General features: G+C 43.5%; 1 protein-coding gene across 1 annotated transcript; it reads left to right on the forward strand.

Annotated features, from left to right (window-relative positions):
• The first annotated feature begins 82 nt into the window (after window positions 1-82).
• kl-2 (dynein heavy chain 2, axonemal kl-2) lies at window positions 83-19,888 on the forward strand. The gene is made up of 46 exons (XM_066725054.1): window positions 83-191; window positions 287-480; window positions 620-848; window positions 932-1,083; window positions 1,246-1,496; window positions 1,566-1,796; window positions 2,152-2,262; window positions 2,469-2,640; window positions 3,589-3,764; window positions 3,858-4,020; window positions 4,384-4,608; window positions 4,687-4,975; window positions 5,044-5,181; window positions 5,382-5,552; window positions 5,637-5,928; window positions 6,052-6,143; window positions 6,258-6,461; window positions 6,682-6,887; window positions 7,220-7,405; window positions 7,625-7,844; window positions 7,915-8,081; window positions 8,175-8,399; window positions 8,516-8,621; window positions 9,132-9,247; window positions 9,332-9,432; window positions 9,511-9,689; window positions 9,808-10,107; window positions 10,967-11,240; window positions 11,886-12,042; window positions 12,234-12,409; window positions 12,476-12,792; window positions 12,997-13,163; window positions 13,273-13,444; window positions 13,961-14,173; window positions 14,557-14,772; window positions 14,869-15,019; window positions 15,357-15,506; window positions 15,663-15,795; window positions 15,928-16,272; window positions 16,753-17,025; window positions 17,232-17,576; window positions 17,661-17,795; window positions 18,066-18,342; window positions 18,443-19,381; window positions 19,506-19,656; window positions 19,734-19,888. The coding sequence occupies exons 1-46, from the start codon at window positions 93-95 to the stop codon at window positions 19,886-19,888; spliced, it is 9,741 nt and encodes a 3,246-aa protein (XP_066581151.1). The 5' UTR covers window positions 83-92.
• The last annotated feature ends 5 nt before the right edge of the window (window positions 19,889-19,893 follow it).

Below are 19,893 nucleotides of genomic sequence, written 5' to 3' on the forward strand. Positions count from 1 at the left end.
ATATGATATACATAGGATATTCACAAGCAATAGAGACGCGTGCAATTTTATCTTTAGACGCCCTGACTTGGCTAATGTTTTTCCGACACGAAATGGAGACCCTGAGGAAACGAGAGAAGAAATTGATATCGCAATTGAATGTGTTTGGAATCAGCCAACCCGACTCCCTAGAACTCTCGAGACTGGAAAAGGTATATAAGGATGTCTTGGAAGAAGAGTTAATTGATTGGTCGAAAAATTGAACAATTACTGCTATAAGTATAAAGCCATTATCCTTTTCTTCAAGGACTTTACTGCCATCGAGCTTGTGTGGCAACTTACGAGAGAATGGGACGAAGCGTGGGAACGTTACAAGATATCAAACTTTTGGACCATAGAAATGGAAGAAATGGATGCCACTGCGAACGTTCTCTTTCGAAAACTCACTAGACTCTGCAAAGAGCTTAAGGAGAAAAACTGGGAGATTTTAGAAGCCACTAGGTTTTTATCGAATTCCATCAATCCTATTTTTGCCGATATTTACCAACAGCGAAGCTGCTGTTGCTGCGCGTATCCTTCTAAAATTCGACAAATCCTCCGCTGGCCGTAATTTGTATCGTCGTCGATTCGATCGATCCAGATTGCGAGTGGATAAATTCAGACGCACTCTGCCGCTAATAACTGCCCTGAAAAATCCTGCGATGAGAAATCGTCACTGGACGAGGGTGAAGGAGACTGTCAACAAGGATTTCGATGAAACTTCTGAAGAGTTCACCTTAAATGCAATCATGAAAATGGAAATGCAAACTTTCGCGGACCAGATAAACGAAATTTCCAATGCAGCCACTATGGAACTTTCCATAGAAAATGTTCGTATATTTTCTATTCATGTATACGAGCGCTGTGCTATATATAGAATTTCTAGTAAATTTTTATGAAAATATTTTTGCAGAATCTCAAGAACATTATAAGTATATGGCAGAAGACTAGTTTGGAGATGAGCCCGTACAAGGAGAAGTCGATTTATCGATTAAACTCGGTGGACGATATAATGCAAAACTTGGACGATCACTTGGTACAGTTGTCAGCCATGAAATCGACAAGGTGAAATGACCCTCGTCAATTATTACCTTTCGCAAAATAGCAAACGTAATAACACGTAAACGTTATTGAAACTTCCTCCTGCAGCTTCTCCTCTCTATTACAACCTTACAAGCTTTTGCAATGTTCGTAATTAAAGCTGAGCTTAAAAGTTGCTCTTTGCAGGTTCGTCGAACCTTTCACGAAGGAAGTCGATTACTGGGAGCATACTTTATCAACGATTGGAGAAACTCTCGAAATGGTGTTGATAGTTCAAAGAGACTACGTTTATATGGACAACATTTTCACGGCTGAAGATATTAGAAGGCAGCTACCCAGGGAGACCGACGAATTCGATAAAATGACAACCAAATGGATAGAAATTACATCGAAAATGGCCGAAAACTGTTTAATTTTATCGGCCACCCTCGAGCCACGTAACGATCGTCATGACTAAGCCTTCTCCCCAAAAGGAAATAATATTCCTATAAATTACAAATTTTCAGCCGATTTACTGGACACTTTGAACAAACTCTATACCATATTAGAGAGCATTCAACGCTCGCTCGAGCAATACTTGGAGACTAAACGACACGTGTTTCCAAGGTTCTACTTCATTTCCAACGACGATTTACTAGAGATTCTGGCCAACTCCAAGAGGCCTGATCTCATACAACCTCACGTGAAGAAACTTTTCGAGTACATCAAAATTCTCAAATTGGAAAAGGTACGTGCACGTATACACCCAAGCATTCTTCCTGTAAATTTAGTCTCCATAGTCATTTTCCAAATACCTCCGACTACTCGGTAAGAGAGAGAGGGAGAAAATTCTGCGAAAGCAATTGGTCCACTTTGGCAGTCAGACTTCATTCTGTAAATAGTTTCAGCTCGGTAGCATTAATGGCATTACCATGTTAATGAGCCTTTCCAGAGTTTTCCAACACTGAAAAAAAAAGAAGGAAAGAGGAGTAGGTTGGGGAGAAGGTTTCAGGGGGAGGGGGGAGGACGAGATGAAAAAGCGTAGGAAAAGCTAGGAACACCGTGCAGTAGGAGGGAAATTGAGAGAGCAAGTGGATTTTTGATTACAGTCAGTGACCGGGAAGTCCTTGGCATTGGGGATGATGTCGGGGGACGGGGAGTACATCGAGTTCCTGAGGCCCGTGCAGCTGGAGGGTCAGGTGGAGGGTTGGTTGCTGGAGATTGGTGAGTGCATGAATCCCTCGTGCAGTTTATGGAAAAGCGAGGTGTGGCCAGGTGTGCTCGGCTCTGCAATGACCAAACGAAGCTGCTGGCGCGTCGCTTCCTCGTTTGGTCCCCCCCCCCCCCCCCCCTCGGAAAAGCCCGAGTCGAATGAACCAACCGGTCAATGCAGGACGAGGGCTGAAAAAAAAACTGTGTCGCAATTGCAGAATCAGCGATGAGGCAGTGCCTGCGCGAGGTGTTGAAGCAGTGCCGGTTAGCGTTGCGAAAAATGCTGCTAAAACGCGACAGGTGGGTGAAAGAGTGGCCGAGCCAGCCAGGAATTACGTCCACTCAAATCCAGTGGACCAACGACTGCACACGAACCCTCCTGCACTGCAAGTGAGTTTTACCTTTCTCGAAAATTTAGCGATGCTGCATTGCTCCGCTGGTTCGCTTGAACCATCCTCGATTCGCCTGTGGCCACACCAATGTGCTTCTCCGCATCCCTCCCCCCCCCCCCCCTGGTATACTCCCTTTTAAAAGAGTACAACGCGGCCAGAGCAGAATATTTATTACGGGAGCATAATTAAATTTTGGTAATGCGTGCCTCGGAAACTATGCAAAGGAAAGATTTTAATGCAGTCGAAAGTGTCATTGGTGTATATTATGAAAATAATAGTCGCCTATAAAAGGCTCAATAGAAATATGCTTTTGAGTATGCGTGAAGTCAATTTTTGGTCGAATTGATCATTTCAGCGGGAAAATCATGAAATGACACAATGTTGAATTATGAAAATAAAGAGAGCGATTTGTGCCAGTATCGTAACAGGCACGCGAAAAGGATTCAAGCGAGGAGTTAGCAAAGTGTATGTACTGGTAGGAATATCCTCTTTCGAGACTCTGCCAGCAACGTATAGAGTGGAGAAGGGGGGAGGGGAGTTTGGTTTGGTGAGGGAAGTGAGAGAGAGAGAGAGAGAGAGAGTAGATGGACCAGCGTTAGAGGTCCAGGGACGGAGAGATTTTATTCGGTGGGTGAATGCCCGGATGGTGTAGGTTAAATTATTCGTAGTACGGCTAGTATATGCAAACGAGGAGATGGGTGCACCGTCCTGGGGTGGCGTTGCTGGGTGGCGACGGGGTAGAATATGCAAAATTCCTCTTATTAGAGTTGCCTCGTCCTTCTCCCTCCATTCTCTCTCACTCATCCCTTTTACTACTAATACTACCACTACCACTACCCTTTCTACCCTTTTCACTTTCTTAATATCAAAACAATTACTTGCATTCCTAAACTCAATTAATTAATTATACTACAAATTATCTTGGCTCTTACGCTTGCTCAAAAAGATTGGCAAGCTCGAAGAAACCTCTGAGAAAATTGCGAAAGAAACAAAACCAAGCTTTGGCAGCTTATTCGACTGCAATTCAGGGAGACCTTGCTACTTTGCAAAGATTAAAGTTCAAGTCTATCGTGGTAATCGAGATTCATGCGAGAGACGTCATCGAGAGAATGTACCAGACAAGTAAATCCTAATCTTTACGTTATATATATATATATAGGTTTTAACTATACATCTATGAGATAAAAAATGATTGGGGATCGATTCGTTGTTTAGACTGCAGAGACGTGACAGCTTTCGAATGGCTATCGCAATTGAGATTTTATTGGGACAAGGATATCGATAATTGCACGATCAAGCAAACCAACACCTCCTTCATTTACGGCTATGAATATTTGGGAAACTCTGGAAGACTCGTAATAACTCCTCTTACAGACAGGTATCGAGAATGATTAATTTGTCATCGAGTATTCCCTTAATAACAATCTTGATAACAATTAATGCTCAAGACTCGTGCAACTTCATTAAACGTGCCTTGACAGTAGAATCGTGGCAAGTTCTTAGTGTGACGCGTGAGCAATTTAGCTTCGCACCAGTTGACGCATATATTTCGCAAAACAATATATAATTGCATAGCAGCATGTACGATACGCCTTTGGCGAGTATTATGCGTGCTAAATTTGCTTCGTGCGAGCTTCTCATGCCTCAGGATAAGTCTTTTTAGAGGCCCCTTTAACCGTTAATTAATTCTGGATAAATGTGTGAAATTTAATGAAAGAGCCCATGTAGTTATTTTGAACAGGTGCTACATCACGTTAACAACGGCTCTTCATCTTTACCGAGGTGGTAGCCCCAAGGGTCCCGCTGGGACTGGCAAAACAGAAACTGTAAAGGATCTTGGTAAAGCACTGGGATTCAATGTCATTGTGCAAAATTGTTCGGAAGGCCTTGACTACAAGAGCATGGGCAGATTATTTTCTGGCCTGGCTCAGACTGGAGCTTGGGGATGCTTTGATGAATTTAATAGGTTTTTTTCTTATTCTCTTTATATCGTTCTTAATTTAAGTTTAAGCTTCTATCGAGAGATAACGATAAAACAATTTAGGATCAACGTGGAAGTACTGTCGGTCGTAGCGCAACAAATTTTGTCAATCTTCACTGCCCTCTCGCAAAAGTTGAAACGATTTGTTTTCGAGGGCACCGAAATTGCTCTGGTCTCCACCGTTGGTCTCTTCATTACCATGAATCCTGGATACGCAGGACGAACCGAATTACCGGATAATCTCAAATCCATGTTTCGACCTATTTCAATGATGGTTCCTGACAGTAGCATGATAGCTGAGATCAGTCTCTTTGGCGAGGGCTTCTCCGATACGAGGATTCTTGCGAAAAAGGTACAAGATTTCTCGTCATAATCACCTTCATCAAGCAAGATTTTAATCAAATCCTCTTTTTTTTTCAGGTTTTCACCCTCTACAGCCTTGCCCAGCAACAACTCAGCAAGCAATTTCATTACGATTTTGGTCTTCGGGGTATAGTGACCCTCACCAGATACGCTGGCAAGAAAAAACGTCTCTATCCAAATTTACCGGACGAAGAGGTATCGACCAAAATTCAATTATACTATCGAACAATGCTTTTATAAGGTCATTGCTCTCTATAAGAGTGTAGGAAATTAACAAATCTTGAAATGACATTAAACGCGATGATGGAAAATGTGCTACAGTCACAAATAATTAAAATCCTATATATTTCAATATTAAATAAAAAAAACTCGGTATAACATAAATATTTTTACAGGTGATACTCTTGGCAATGAAGGACATGAACATTGCAAAATTAACAGCGGAAGATCTGCCACTGTTCGTCGGCATCACCAACGATTTGTTCCCCAACGTCGAAGCCCCAACAGTCGATTACGACGAGATGCGTTCCTACATCAAGCAGGAGATTAGAAGCATAGGTTTGCAGGTGGAGAACGCTGAAATCGATGCACGCTTAGGACAGATCGGAGCAGCAATTTTCTTTTTCTTTCCCCTCCTCTGTTTTTTCCAGCCAGTGCCGTTGATCTTCACAAAAGTGATCGAGCTGTACGAGACTAAATCATCGAGACACTCGACGATGATTCTGGGAGAGTCCAACACCGCGAAAACGACCACGTGGCGTATCCTGCAGGGAACCATGACAAGGATGAGAAACGATGGCAAGACTGGTTTCAACGTCGTTCACGTGTACCCGATAAATCCCAAGGCGTTGAGTCTCGGCGAACTGTACGGGGAATATAATCTTTCAACGGGAGAATGGCTCGATGGCGTTTTATCGTCGATCATGCGAAAAACCTGCGCCGGTAAAACTTGACACATTGCCCCCATTCGCCTCCTCTTCATTTATCCCGAAAGTCTGGCCCGACCTGATGGTCTCCCGACAACAAAAAAATAGCCGGAAAATAAGAGAAAAAAATTCACTGCAGATCCCGGTCCCGAGGAAAAGTGGATTTTGTTCGATGGACCCGTTGACGCCGTTTGGATCGAGAACATGAACAGTGTTATGGACGATAACAAAGTTTGGACCCTTATATTTATATAGCTCCCTCCCTCTTTCTCTCTCTCTCTCTCTCTCTCTCGTTGCAATGATCCTATATCGTTTGTCAATAAATTGTGATGTTTTTTTACACAGATCTTGACGTTAATAAACAACGAACGAATCACGCTACCGGAGCAGGTGTCTTTGTTATTCGAAGTAGAGGATTTGGCTGTGGCGTCACCTGCTACGGTTTCCAGAGCTGGAATGGTTTACAACGACTACAAAGATCTGGGCTGGCGGCCACATGTAAATTCATGGCTGTTAAAATATAAAAAGACTCCGGAATTCGTAGAAGAGGTGATCCCCTTAATCTCTTCAGTATTGCTAATACCACTCGATGCAACTTTTTCGCACTCGAGGAAATCAAATAGCTCTTCGATCGTTTCTCTCTCCCAATCGACTTTGTCCTCTCCAATATATACATGGACGGACGATCTAATCAACCGGTCCTATCCCGCTGCATTCTGCATTCTACATTCAATATCGATCAACTTTCACATAATAAACCTTTATTCAGATGAACGAGCTATTTAGTCGCAACGTCGACAACACCTTAACTTTCACGCGTTACAAATGCGAAGAACCAGTCCCAGTTTCCGAGCTTCACGCAGTTCAGTCACTCTGTAAGCTGCTGGAAGTGCTCGCGACGCCTGAAAATGCTGTGCAATTAGAGGATGATAGGGACGCTTATTCCACCATTTGTAGAATCTGGTTCATTTTCTGGTACGAGAATCACTTCCACCGTTATTACGTATACTTGAACAGTTGGACAAAAAGATGATTGGAGAAAAATAGCTGTGAAACATTATCCAATAATTACAGCTTTTCTAAATCGCTCAGCATCGCATCAGAGCTCTTTCTCTCGAAAAACAATTGTAGAGTCTCTTTGGATGAATAGAAAACTCCTTGCTATACATTATTTTTTTGTCTAGGTACGATTACTCGGCTGTAGCCACAGCTTATGAGAATAAATATTATAACCACTGTGAAATTTCGTGTAAAAATCCGATGACCATGTAGAAAAAACGTGGAATGTACCGTGATTCGTGTTGCAGCATGATATGGTCACTCTGTTCGCCAGTTAACGAAGAGGGTCGTGAAAAGGTGGATAATTTCATGAGGGAAGTGGAGGGTTCGTTTCCCTTACGGGACACGGTTTACGAATATTACGTAGACGTACGGCAACGTAACTTCGTCTCTTGGGAGGAGAGATTATCCCATTCCTGGAGATTCCAGTCTGGGTAAGAAGCCTCGCACCTCTCCTCATATCTTTTTCATTGATTTAAATGGATCTTGAAATTCACTCGCCACTTGCGTCACTCTCGAGCGTGTCGAGCGTGAAAGTAACATTAAAGGGGTGGGGAGGGGAGGGGAGGGGGGGTGATGGTTAAATTTCCGTAGAGAACTGGTATGTACGAGGAGCAAACTGACAAAATGCCACTCTTTTATGTCTCCGGTAGAATTCCATTTTACAAGATCACGGTGCCCACTGTCGATACGGTTCGATACGAGTACATCGTGAGGGCGCTGTTGGAAAAGGGACACCCGGTATTATTGGTCGGGCCTGTAGGCACGGGAAAGACATCGACGGCTCAATCCGTCCTGCGCGAGCTGGATCACACGAAATATTCCGTTTTAACGATCAATACGTCCGCACAGACTACGTCCTTGAACGTCCAGGTAATTACAGTCTTTGATATAAACCGTTGGTTCTTTCCTTTTTTAAGAACGAAAGAAATTTTCCTCTCAGACTGCAATAGAGAGCAGACTGGAGAAACGAACGAAAGGGATTTATATTCCATTTGGTGGGAAGAAGATGGTAACTTTTCTGGATGATTTCAATATGCCAATGAAGGACACGTATGGATCCCAACCTCCGCTAGAATTGATACGTCAGTGGCTGGGCTATGGATTCTGGTAATAACGCTGCTATATAGCTATTCTTCTCTCTCGCCAGTTTTACCAATCCTCTCGAGATTCGAGGAACCTCTAATAAGGTGATTGCGTCAGGTACGATCGTCAGAAACAGTCTCGGCTGCAAGTGCAAAAAATGCAGCTTATGGCAGCAATGGGACCACCGGGTGGGGGAAGAAACACCATTACCAATCGACTGCTCACAAAGTTCAATCTTATTAACATGACGCTACCCGCGGAGAAGCAAATATTTAGAATATATTCCAGCATGCTGAGCCAACAAGTTTCCGAGTTTCATCCGGAGGTAAAGGGATTGGGTAGGTAAGAGCCGGAGCGGAACGCGCGCGCGAGCCATCAGAATTGTCATCTATATGCATAATCTTAAAGAAAACAATAACATGCCGGATGGATTAATATTCCTCATCTTTTACAGTGAGCGAAATAACAGTTTGCACTATCGATTTATACAATGCCGTCGTCCTCAAGTTACTACCAACACCAGCCAAGATGCACTACTTGTTCAATCTACGTGACATTTCCAAGGTCTGTTTTTAAGCACAACATTATACAGACTCGATCTTCTTTCGCAAAAACCTCTCAATTACCGTATAATATAATAACCTTCCCCTATTCTCATATTATATATATATATATATACACAGGATGTTTCAGACCACTCCTCAACCTCCTTTAAAGTGCAGAAGACTTTCTTTTTTAGGATTTTGAAAAATGTTACTGGTAGTTGAAATGAAAAACTGAAAAAGATTGTTTGTAAAGGCCTTGAGACGAGCTACAATAATAAAATAAAACAAACAGGGAATTGCATTTAAGGAAAAAAATAGACTTTCACTACGAATACTATAATTCCGGTCTCAACAGAAAGTTGAGATTACTGCCACGCATGAAAGGGAACGTTCGACAAAATTACAATACCATTTTTGAAAATCTCAAAAAAATGAATGTTCTATATTTTAAGAGGAGAGGGCGGGTGATCCACACCAATTGAAACACCCTGTACATGCTATATCGAGTTGCCGATAACGCCCTTTCTAGGTCTTTCAAGGTTTACTCAGAAGTCACAAGGATTACCATTACTCGAAACCGACATTCTTACGTCTCTGGATTCACGAAACTTTTCGAGTTTTCTGCGATCGTCTCGTCGATGAGAGGTAAAGTTTTTTCACTTTGACGTCGAAGCTACGTCGATATATCAGGTCACGCTATAGACTTTTATCGTTATCGTCTTTTTTCAGGGACAGAGAATGGTTCTTAACTCATCTCAACGACGAGCTGGGGAAACACTTTGACTCGACCTTCAATAATTTATGCCCGGAGAAGAGATGCCCAATATTTGGTAAAAGATTAATCGACTAGAATTTGCTCGGCCATGTTCCTCTCCCTAAAACTACTAATAATAATCATAACTATACAGGTAGCTTTCTGAACGCCTGGGACATTTACGAAGATCTTAAAGATATTGCAGCGATAAGAGATTACATGGAGGATCAAGTCAGCGAGTTTAACGCCATTCCTGGGGTGATCCATCTTGATTTGATATTTTTCCGCGATGCCATTGAACACATTTGCAGAATAGCTCGCGTCATTTCTCAGGTTATCTCACCCTCTTTTTTTACCACCCTTTTCGAAAATCCCATCTGCAATAAAGAATTAAAAATGTTGTACTAACCATTATTTTTATCTCTTTGGTATAATCTTATATCGAACACAGCCACGAGGTAACTTGTTACTCATGGGCACCGGTGGAAATGGAAGAAAATCCATCGCTCGGTTCGCCGTTTACATGTGCGAGCAAAGCACTTACCAGATCTCGGTGACAAAACGATACGGCATCGGGGAATTCCGCGAAGACATTAAGGCTCTGTACAACATGGCAGGAGTGGATTACAAGCCAACCAGTTTCCTCCTCAGCGACGGTCAAGTGGTCGAGGAGCAGTTTCTCGAGATCGTCAATAATATTCTGAGCACCGGGGAGGTGGCTAATCTCTACAAGAACGACGAGATGGAGAACGTGAGTGTCGCGCCGTTAACACGGAAAATTCATGCTGCTTGCTCGAGGGAAAGTTTGCAACAGCCTGCGAAAATTTCTTCGTCAAACAAGAAATTGTTAACGAACAAGAGCAATTAGAGAAAATCACAATTAACTTTTAAACAAAGTGCGCTGAAATCCGTATATAAACACGATGGGAAATTGGAAGGCGTAAATCAGAATGCGTGTTTGCGACACTCGTATTAATTAAAGTTTACCTACTGTCTAAATCTGGATTTGACATGCTGCGGTTAAGTCGGTCGCTATAGCTAAATTATGCGGAGGTAGAATGTTAAATTGGCCAGTGCGGCTGTCCAATTCTTTAGCGATGTCATGTATGCTCAGGAGCTTATAGTAGAACACGTGTTATTACACGCGTTATCTCCTCATTAATCATTTTGTTTCACTTTGTTGTTCCAATGCTCACTGACGTAAGTTACAAATTGAAAATTTCCCCTGGCATCTCGAGCTGGATGGACAGGATTATTTTGATAATTGAGAATCGTTTATCAAACGATCCGAGAAAAACTGGCGGATTGCCAGTTACCTGGTCGATCTAAGAGTTCTCAATCGGGGATGTGCGTTTCTTTGAATCTACAACTGATCCTGCTGATCGGTTCCTCGTAATCCAGAGCACGTGTTAACGCATGCGTAATCCGTACCGTAAAAACTTACGCAAAATAACAACATCGTACAATTATTATAATTTAAAAAAAAAACTATTTACCGTGCACTCGACAGTGATTTTATCATAATTTTATTATTGAAAGAATTGTGCAAAAATGACAAATTGCAAATTCCCACGATCATTTGGTAATGGACAACTCTGATAATTCGACAGATTAAGAATCGGCTGTCGAACGATCTGAAGAAAACTGGAAGATTGCCAAGTACCGAGGCGATCCACGAGTTCCTGATCGAGCGCGTGCGTACGAATCTCCACCTGATCCTTGTGATGAGTCCGATCGGTGAGTCCTTCAGGAGCAGACTGCGGCAGTACCCGGCTCTGATCAATTGCACGAGCATCGATTGGTTCCTGGAATGGCCAGAGGAAGCCCTTCTCGAAGTTGGCAACAAGTTCCTCATGAATCTCAATCTGACGCTCACTATCACCGGTGAAAATAAAGAGGTTCCATTCGATTTCTCAGATCTATGCGGCCCTGCGCCGTTTCTCCAATCCGATTACTCTCCTCTCTTAACCCTGTCCCACTCCTCTTCCTTCCTTTTCCCTCCTTCCCTCCCTCCCTCCAACCTTTCTCGAACCTCTTCTTTATTTCTTCACTCCCCACCCTCTCCCCTCTTCCCTCCACTCGTCCATTATTTATGCCGCCTGCCAATTTCTCCCTTTAAATTCGCCAAACTGCAGTCTCTTACAAATCCACCGAGAATAGCTAGATATATATATATATGTATGTATATATATATATATATATATATAGAGTTTGTCCCACAGTGAATATCTTAAAGCGATATTTCCATGAGAAAATAAGTTTCCCGTGGAACCTCTTTCTCTCCGAGTGTAATTTTAATAGACGCCGTTATCCATTCATTGTTTCCCTCACATTCTATTTGCCGAGGCCGCTTTATTCATGAAATTTCACTGGAGGATTATTCTCTCTGGATTTTCTCAATGAATCTTTTATCCCTTCTTTCTTTTTATTCGATGCATTTTGTTTTCGACTTTTGCCAACGACCGAGCGCCATTTTTCGTCAGGTTTTGCTGCAAGAGCGACGTCAGTCATCGGCGGAGGGTCCGACAGCACCGCTGCAAGACACGATGCGCAACGGAGTGGCCTCTGTCTTTGCTCTCATGCACCAAACGGTCTCTCGTTACTCACGTCGAATGGCCGTCGAGATGAAGCGTCATTATTACGTTACCTCCATGAATTTCCTCGAGCTGGTCACCAGTTACAAGGAGTAAGACGATCATTGAACCGTCACACCTGCTGTGTCGATACATGCACAAATATCAAGCGAGCGATGATTCGATTCAAATTATAAATATTATATAGAAAAATCGAGTTGTTGGAAATTGCCTAGATTCAATTATCATAAACAACAATATTAGTGCCAAATCTCATAGATAATAATGAAAATAATATTGAAAGGATGCTGGAAACGAAACGGAACAACTTGAAGGATCAAGCCAATAAGCTGAGGAACGGTCTCTTCAAGATCGACGACACCAAAGTGAAGGTGAACGAGATGGCTGAGGAGCTGGAAATAACGCAGCAGCAGGTGGACAAATCTACGAGGGAGTGCGATGAATTCTTGATAAACATTGGTATACCAACGCACTGTAGCTCTTTGCAAAAAAAAAACAATCGTAAGAATCGGTAAATTGTTCCAGTGAACCAAAGAAGAGACGCTGATGAGACCCAGAAAATGGTGATCGCGAGGTCATCGAAAATAGGCGAGGAGCAGAAGGAGTGCAGGAAACTGGAGAAAATTGCTCGTGCCGATCTTGAAACTGTGGAGCCAGCGCTGAACGAAGCTCTAAAAGCTCTGGAGGCGCTAAACAAGAAGGATTTAGCTGAAATCAAATCTTTCGCTCATCCACCGGCAAAAGTTGAAATGGTAATGGAAGCTGTAATGATTCTAAAAGGTTCTGAACCAACTTGGACGGAATCCAAGAGGCAGCTCGGGGATGTTAATTTCATTAATACGGTAAGTTTCTGCGCAATCTTCCAAAACTGAGTTTCTCAAACAAATGGCAACGTTGATTTTTCATCGTATGCAACTATAGCGTATACGATATAAGAGATGCGCGTGTTGTAATATTTATTGTTATTGTTATTATTATTATTATTCCTTGTTGTTATTATAATACCTTTTCAAGTTTCTTCCTTTATATATATATATACTGCCCAGCTCCGAGACTTTGACAAGGATCATATAACGGAGCGCGTTCTGAGAGCAATAGGGAAATATACGTCCAATCCTGAATTTGATCCCATAAAAGTAGGGGTGGTTTCCATCGCTGCCAAGTCTCTCGCCATGTGGGTCATTGCGATGGAGAAATACGGGAAACTCTTCAGGTAAAGCGAGTCTGGGAATTAGCAGTCGTTGGAACGATAAGAAATTCGTTGGTTGTTCTCGCTGGGGAAAGCGTGGGGTATAATGATAGGGATGAATTTGGTGTGTCAGGATCGTGAGACCGAAGCGAGAGAAATTAGAGCTGGCCCTGGATTCGCTGAGGCAGAAGGAGGCTGCCCTGGACGAGGCCATGCAGCAATTGCAAAAGTTGAACGAGGAACTGCGGGGCTTGCAGCGATTGTACGACACGAAGATGAAGGAAAAGGATGAGTTAATTAGACTGGCAAGTAGAACAAACGCGCTATTCTCAGACCTTAGCAACGCGGCCCGACCCGAGATTACAGAAAAGGGCTTGCTTGGCGATGGCCAATGTTGCCAGGATACTCGCATAACGATAGAACGTAAGCCGAGAGATAAAAAGAAAATGGAAAATATCTGCCATAAGCTCTCTTCCCTCGATCTCTCTCTCTCTCTCTCTCCCTCGCATTGATTATTTTTTTGTATCCTCCCTTATACAGCCAGCCGCGCGTTCAACCAGCTGAAATAGTAGGAGAGAGAGAGAGAAAGAGAGAGAGAGAGAGAGATAGTCTCTCGTTAAAATAAATTTCATTTATCTAATATTTCCTTACCCATACTACCACGATAGGCTCTATTAATTTCAGGGAGTAGCAGCTTTGATTGCTTCCCTTGATTCGCTCGAAAGAAAACAAGAAAATGAAATGTGAATCAGGAGTTAAAATCAAGCAGTGCAAACACAATTTAATCAATTAATGGCCTTTGTACTTTTTACTCGCCACAGGCTGAATCTTTGAAAGTAAAATTGGAAAGAGCAGCCATGTTGCTGGAGGGTCTCTCCGGTGAAAGAGTGAGATGGGAGGAAACGGTGGAGTCTCTCGCAGAGTTTTTCGACTGCTTGATAGGGGACTGTCTCATATCCACCGCCTTCGTTTCTTATTTGGGTCCTTTTGTATCCAATTACAGGCAAGAACTGATCGACATCTGGGTGAAAGAAGTGAGTATAACGTCGCCTCTTACCAGCTTTACTCGACTTCTCCAGTACTCCGCTCCAGAGCAAAGACTTACATTATCAACAACTGCTACCGTCCCACCGTTCTCCAACTTTTCGTCGGCCCCCCTACTCTCTTGCTCGAATAAAACTTGCCGATAACCCATGTAATAATACGTAGGAGCAACAAAAATCTCCGTCCGTCCGTCCGTCCACCACATCCTTCTCTAAAATATTTCATTCTCCCTCATTCTCGCTCTCCTGAAAACGAGGGACTAACGTGTGCGACGCGTCGTTCGTTATACACACACACACACACACACACAGACGCACACACGGGACGGGTGATGGAGAGATTCCCATAAGTGACCATGATTAAAATTCAAAAGGTAAAGGCTGCCACGCTCCCCACCATGCCCGATCTCAGCGTTAAAGAATTCCTGGCAGATCCAACCAATATCAGGGAATGGAACATTCAGGGATTGCCATCGGACGGCTTCAGCACTGAGAATGGCATCATCGTGACCACTGCTAGAAGATGGCCACTCATTATCGACCCCCAGTGCCAGGCTGTGAAATGGATCAAAAACATGGAAGCTGAAAATGTAACGATTGTCATTAATTCACTTTGACGATTAGTGCGAAGCTCTCCGAGGGCTCGAATCAATAATATTAATATCTTACGATGATTTTAATTCCAGTCGTTGAGCGTGATTGATTTTGGCCAGTCGGACTTTACGAGAGTACTGGAACACGCTATTCACTTCGGAGGTGTAGTTTTATTGGAAAATGTTGGCGAAACGCTCGATCCCGTCATGAATTCGATACTCCAGAAAGCTTTAGTTAAATCAGGTAAACCAAATAAAGATTTATCAAGCAAAATGGAGTGGCTACGGGGTGGTGGGAAGGCCCGCTGGTGGGTTGATGAAGATAGTTTGTTGGATGAGTAGGGTGGAGGAGGGGGGAGGGGTACGGAAGAAGAGAGAAATCCAATCTAGAAAGAATTTGAGAAATTAAGTGGTCGCAGGGATTTTGTAAAATGGGGATTGATGGAGAGAAATGATGTCTCTGTGGGGAAAATATTTGTTCCATTAACATTTGCCAAAGTGTTTCTACGTGATCGAGGACGGAAAAGTATCACTGATAAAATTTCAAAGCAGCGAAACTAACAATTTTCAACGTGACCCAGGTGACCAAGTGATGATCAATTTCAACGACAGGTTGATCACGTACGACGACAAATTCCGACTGTTCATCACGACGAAACTTCCGAACCCCCATTACACTCCGGAGATATCTACTAAAACGACATTATGCAACTTCGCCATTAAGGAACAGGGTAACTAATTGTCTTAGCGTACTACTTGCTCGTGGCAGTGCCGCAGCCATTTCAGTTCAGCTCCACTGGCTGGCTCATGGCTGGCCAGTTCCCTTGTTCGCTCTCTATTTTCGACTGCGAGCCGCACAACTCAACACTCTCTCTTCCCTTTCGAAGGGCTCGAGGCGCAACTCTTGGGAATCGTGGTCAGGAAAGAGAAGCCACAGCTCGAGGAGCAAAAGGATAACCTTGTTGTGTCCATAGCAGCCAACAAGCGTACTCTCAAGGAGCTGGAGGATAAAATTTTATAGCAAGTCTCAATAATCCTCCTGGGGAACTACCACACTCTCCCCCCCTCTCTCTCTCTCTCTCTCTCTCTTCCATTACCAAATATAATGCACACGAAATCACTCATTTTTGACCCTTTTCTCTCGAATTTTAGTTTATTGAGCGTCGCGACAGGATCCCTCCTAGACGACGTGGACCTTCTGCAGACCCTGCAGACGTCAAAAGCTACATCAATCTCTATCGAGGAGTCGCTGGTAGTTTCCGAAGAGACTGAAAGAGAGATAGACTATGCAAGGGGGGGCTATCGATCTTGCTCATCAAGAGCAGCCGTTCTCTTCTTCGTCCTGAACGACATGAGCCGCATCGATCCCATGTATCAGTTTTCTCTCGATGCTTACATCGCTTTATTTATTATATCCATCGATAAGAGTGACAAGAGTCCCAGGCTTTCCGACAGAATTGATAATCTCAACGACTATCACACTTATGCCTTCTACAGGTAACTCAAGCTTTCGATCCTTCGTTCCACTACATCCTAAGAGCTGTCTATGAACAGTGTGTTGCGCAATAATGAGGCTAATTATTACACACATGATGTATATATAGTTTCAAGATAATTAAAAAATAGCAAATTTGTTGCTGCAATCAAGATTAAATTTGAAACATTTTTGCTGATTGCGAAAAAGAGAATTACACTGGTATACGATAGAGTTGCACAAGTGATTTTTAAAAACATGAATCAACTTATTATTGTTTATCATCATATATAAGCAGAGTGACCTGTATTTTAATAAATAGAAAATCTAAATTATTTTGTACAAAGAAGGGGCAAGGTATGTACGAATTTGGGTCACTCTGTGTATAGTATATTACACACATACACCCACATGTATATATATGCATTTAAGTAAAGTACACATAGAGAACGTTAAGCAAATTTACCGGAGCAATTGCCTGAGAGAATAATTTTATTTGGCAGAAATACGTGCAGAGGTCTTTTCGAGCATCACAAGCTGCTCTTCTCCTTCCACATGTGCATTAAGATATTGGATGCGCAAGGTAAAGTAAACGCAACAGAGTACTCCTTTCTTCTAAGAGGAGGTATCGTGCTTGATCGTGAAAATCAACCGGATAAGCCGACTACGTGGCTAACTGACGAAGCCTGGGATAACATCACCGAGCTAGACAAGCTTCCTGGGTTTCACGGTGCCACGGCATCTTTCGAGCAACTCATCCGAGATTGGCATAATTGGTGAGTCTCTCTCTCTCTCTCTCTCTCTCTTTCTATTTCGCGCTGATTCTCCCGTATAAAGAAGTCAAATTTATTCAATGAACTTGATCGATTCGCCTCGAAAGCTTTTATGTCCGAGTCCTCCTTATTTCATCCATCCATTACAGTAACCCATCCAATTGGTTTGATTAACTTCTCAAATAAGCATTCGAAATGCTCCTTTACAGGTACATCAGCACCGAGCCAGAAAATAAACGACTGGCCGGAGATTGGGAAGGGATCTGTAACGAGTTCCAGAAGATGCTATTTGTGCGCAGCTGCAGACCGGATAGGATATCATTCTCCATCACGAAATTTATCATAGGAAATCTCGGCCAGAGATTCGTCGAGCCACCGGTGCTGAATCTCAAAGCCGTCCTTGACGATTCCGTGGCGCAAACGCCGCTGATCTTCGTCCTGTCGCCTGGAGTAGATCCGGTTAACACCCTGATGCAATTGGCCGAAACCGAGAACATGACTTCGCGGTTCATGTCCTTGTCCCTCGGTCAAGGCCAGGCTCCGATAGCAACGAGGTTGATACACGTCGATTATAACCCTATAAATAAAATCACACACGTTCATCCTCTTCTCGTAATTTTCTTCCTACCTGAATATAGAATGATCGAAATCGCTGCCAAAGACGGAGCTTGGGTCTTTCTGGCAAATTGTCATCTGTCCCTCAGCTGGATGCCCAAACTCGACAAAATCGTCGACAATCTTGCCACTAACAAAACTCTGCATCCTGAATTCAGGTATGTATGTCATTATACTCTTGCGTGAATTTGCAGTCGCGAACAGGGAAGCCCAGGACAAAACCGGAAGTATCTTGTTTTTAAGAAGAAAAGCTCGTAACTCGTGAAAGGTTTAGAAATTAAATCGTGTCCATTAAATAAAAATCTTTGTTTCGACTATATATACCACCTGCAGACATTGAAAAGTCATTTTAAAACTTTATGTCTTTGACCTGGGTCTTCCCGTACGTATATATACATAAACATAATCGTTCCCCTAATCCTTTGCAGACTTTGGCTGAGCTCGAGCCCCACCGCGGAATTTCCAATATCGATTCTACAGGCTGGAATAAAAATGACAACCGAACCACCAAAGGGACTCAGGGCCAACATGAAGAGACTTTACGGGCTCATCTCACCGGCCCAATTCGACTTGTGCACTTCCAAGTCGAAATATAAAAAACTACTCTTCTCTCTAGTCTTCTTCCATTCGATCCTCCTCGAACGCAAAAAGTTCCAGCAGCTGGGCTGGAACGTATCCTACAGCTTCAACGACTCGGATTTCGAGGTAGGGACCACTTGGAACCTTTATGCATACGGACGGACGTTCTCCAGCGATAAAGTAGAGCGGAGAAAAATTTGATCTAATTGTCGCGTGGCGCATGCAGGTATCGGAGAACTTGCTACAGGTCTACCTGGACGAGTACGAGGACACCCCGTGGGAATCCCTGAAATATCTCGTGGCAGGTGTTTGCTATGGCGGTCACGTGACCGACGACTGGGATCGCCGTTTGCTGATGACGTACGTCCAGCAATATTTCACGGAGCAAGTTCTGCTGGTGCCCTATTATCGTTTGTCATCGCTGCCGACCTATTACGTGCCGCGTGACGGCTCCTTGGAATCATACCGAGACTTTATCGAGGTGTTGCCGAGCACCGACAGACCAGAAGCCTTCGGGCAGCATCCGAACGCGGACATAGCCACGCAGATTACGGAAGCCAGGTCAATGTCCGAGACTCTGATGAGCATTCAGGTCCAGGAGGCGTGCGAGGAGGATGGTGGCAAGGGAGTCAGCAAGGAGGAGAAAGTCTTTCGTCTGGCCGGTGACATGCTGTCCAAGATCCCGGAGAACATCGATTACGAAAAAACTGTAAACTTGATCGGACGGCAGAAGGGTCCCCTCGAGGTTGTGCTTCTTCAGGAAATCAAACGATATAACTCGTTGCTCGTTAAAACTCGCGATGGTCTGCTGAACCTTCGAGACGCGATTCAAGGTTTGATAGTGATGTCCTCCCAATTGGAAGAGATCTTCACGTGCATTTACGAAGGTCGTGTGCCCTCAATTTGGCTGACGGCGTATCCCTCGATGAAACTTCTCGGGACTTGGACGAGGGACCTGATAAACCGCGTGGAGCACTTCGCCAATTGGGCAGAAACTACTCACCCGCCGATACTCTTCTGGCTGGCCGCTTTCACCTTCCCCACTGCCTTCCTCACGGCGGTCCTCCAACTATCCGCAAGGATCTGGACCATCTCCATTGACTCCTTATCCTGGCAGTTTACCGTTTTTACGATCGACGAGTCCACCATTAACGAGCCTCCCGAGGTAACTCTCGCTATGTACAATTCTTTTATGTATAATCTACTATATACATATATATATTTCTTTACACATTATAATAAGCTTTACGCTCTCCATTCATCTTCGTAAACTTTGGAAATTTTATCAGGAGGGTGTGTACGTTCGTTCGACGTTCCTCGAAGGTGCTGGATGGAATATGAAAAGTGCCATGCTGATAGAGCCAGCACCCATGCAATTGATCACACCCATGCCAGTAATTTACTTCAAGCCTGTCGAACAAGCCAAAAAGAAAATCAAGGGTGATCAGTAATTTCTTAATAGAGGAACGTTCATTCTTTGCTCTCATGGATTTATAGCCGTGGGGTTTTTCTTTCAGGATTGTACGCGTGTCCCTGTTACTATTATCCTCGAAGAAGTGGGTTGCAGGATCGTCCGTCCATCGTCCTGGCCGTCGACCTCAAATCTGGACCGGAAGGATCAGATTTTTGGGTGAAACGTGGCACCGCGCTTCTTCTCAGTCTTGCGGCTTAAAACTC

The sequence above is a fragment of the Prorops nasuta genome, unplaced genomic scaffold (assembly GCF_024137725.1).
Source record: "Prorops nasuta isolate Cenicafe-Biocafe unplaced genomic scaffold, Cenicafe_Pnas_1.2 PNAS00004, whole genome shotgun sequence".
In the NCBI taxonomy this organism is placed as follows: Eukaryota; Metazoa; Arthropoda; class Insecta; order Hymenoptera; family Bethylidae; genus Prorops; species Prorops nasuta.

Excerpts from the sequence above, each read along its gene's own strand:
- kl-2 (XM_066725054.1), top strand. The coding sequence starts at position 93 with ATGGAGACCCTGAGGAAACGAGAGAAGAAATTGATATCGCAATTGAAT. Across the intron at positions 3,765-3,857 it reads CGAGAGAATGTACCAGACAA|ACTGCAGAGACGTGACAGCT; the intron begins GTAAATCCTAAT and ends TTCGTTGTTTAG. Across the intron at positions 4,976-5,043 it reads CGAGGATTCTTGCGAAAAAG|GTTTTCACCCTCTACAGCCT; the intron begins GTACAAGATTTC and ends TTTTTTTTTCAG.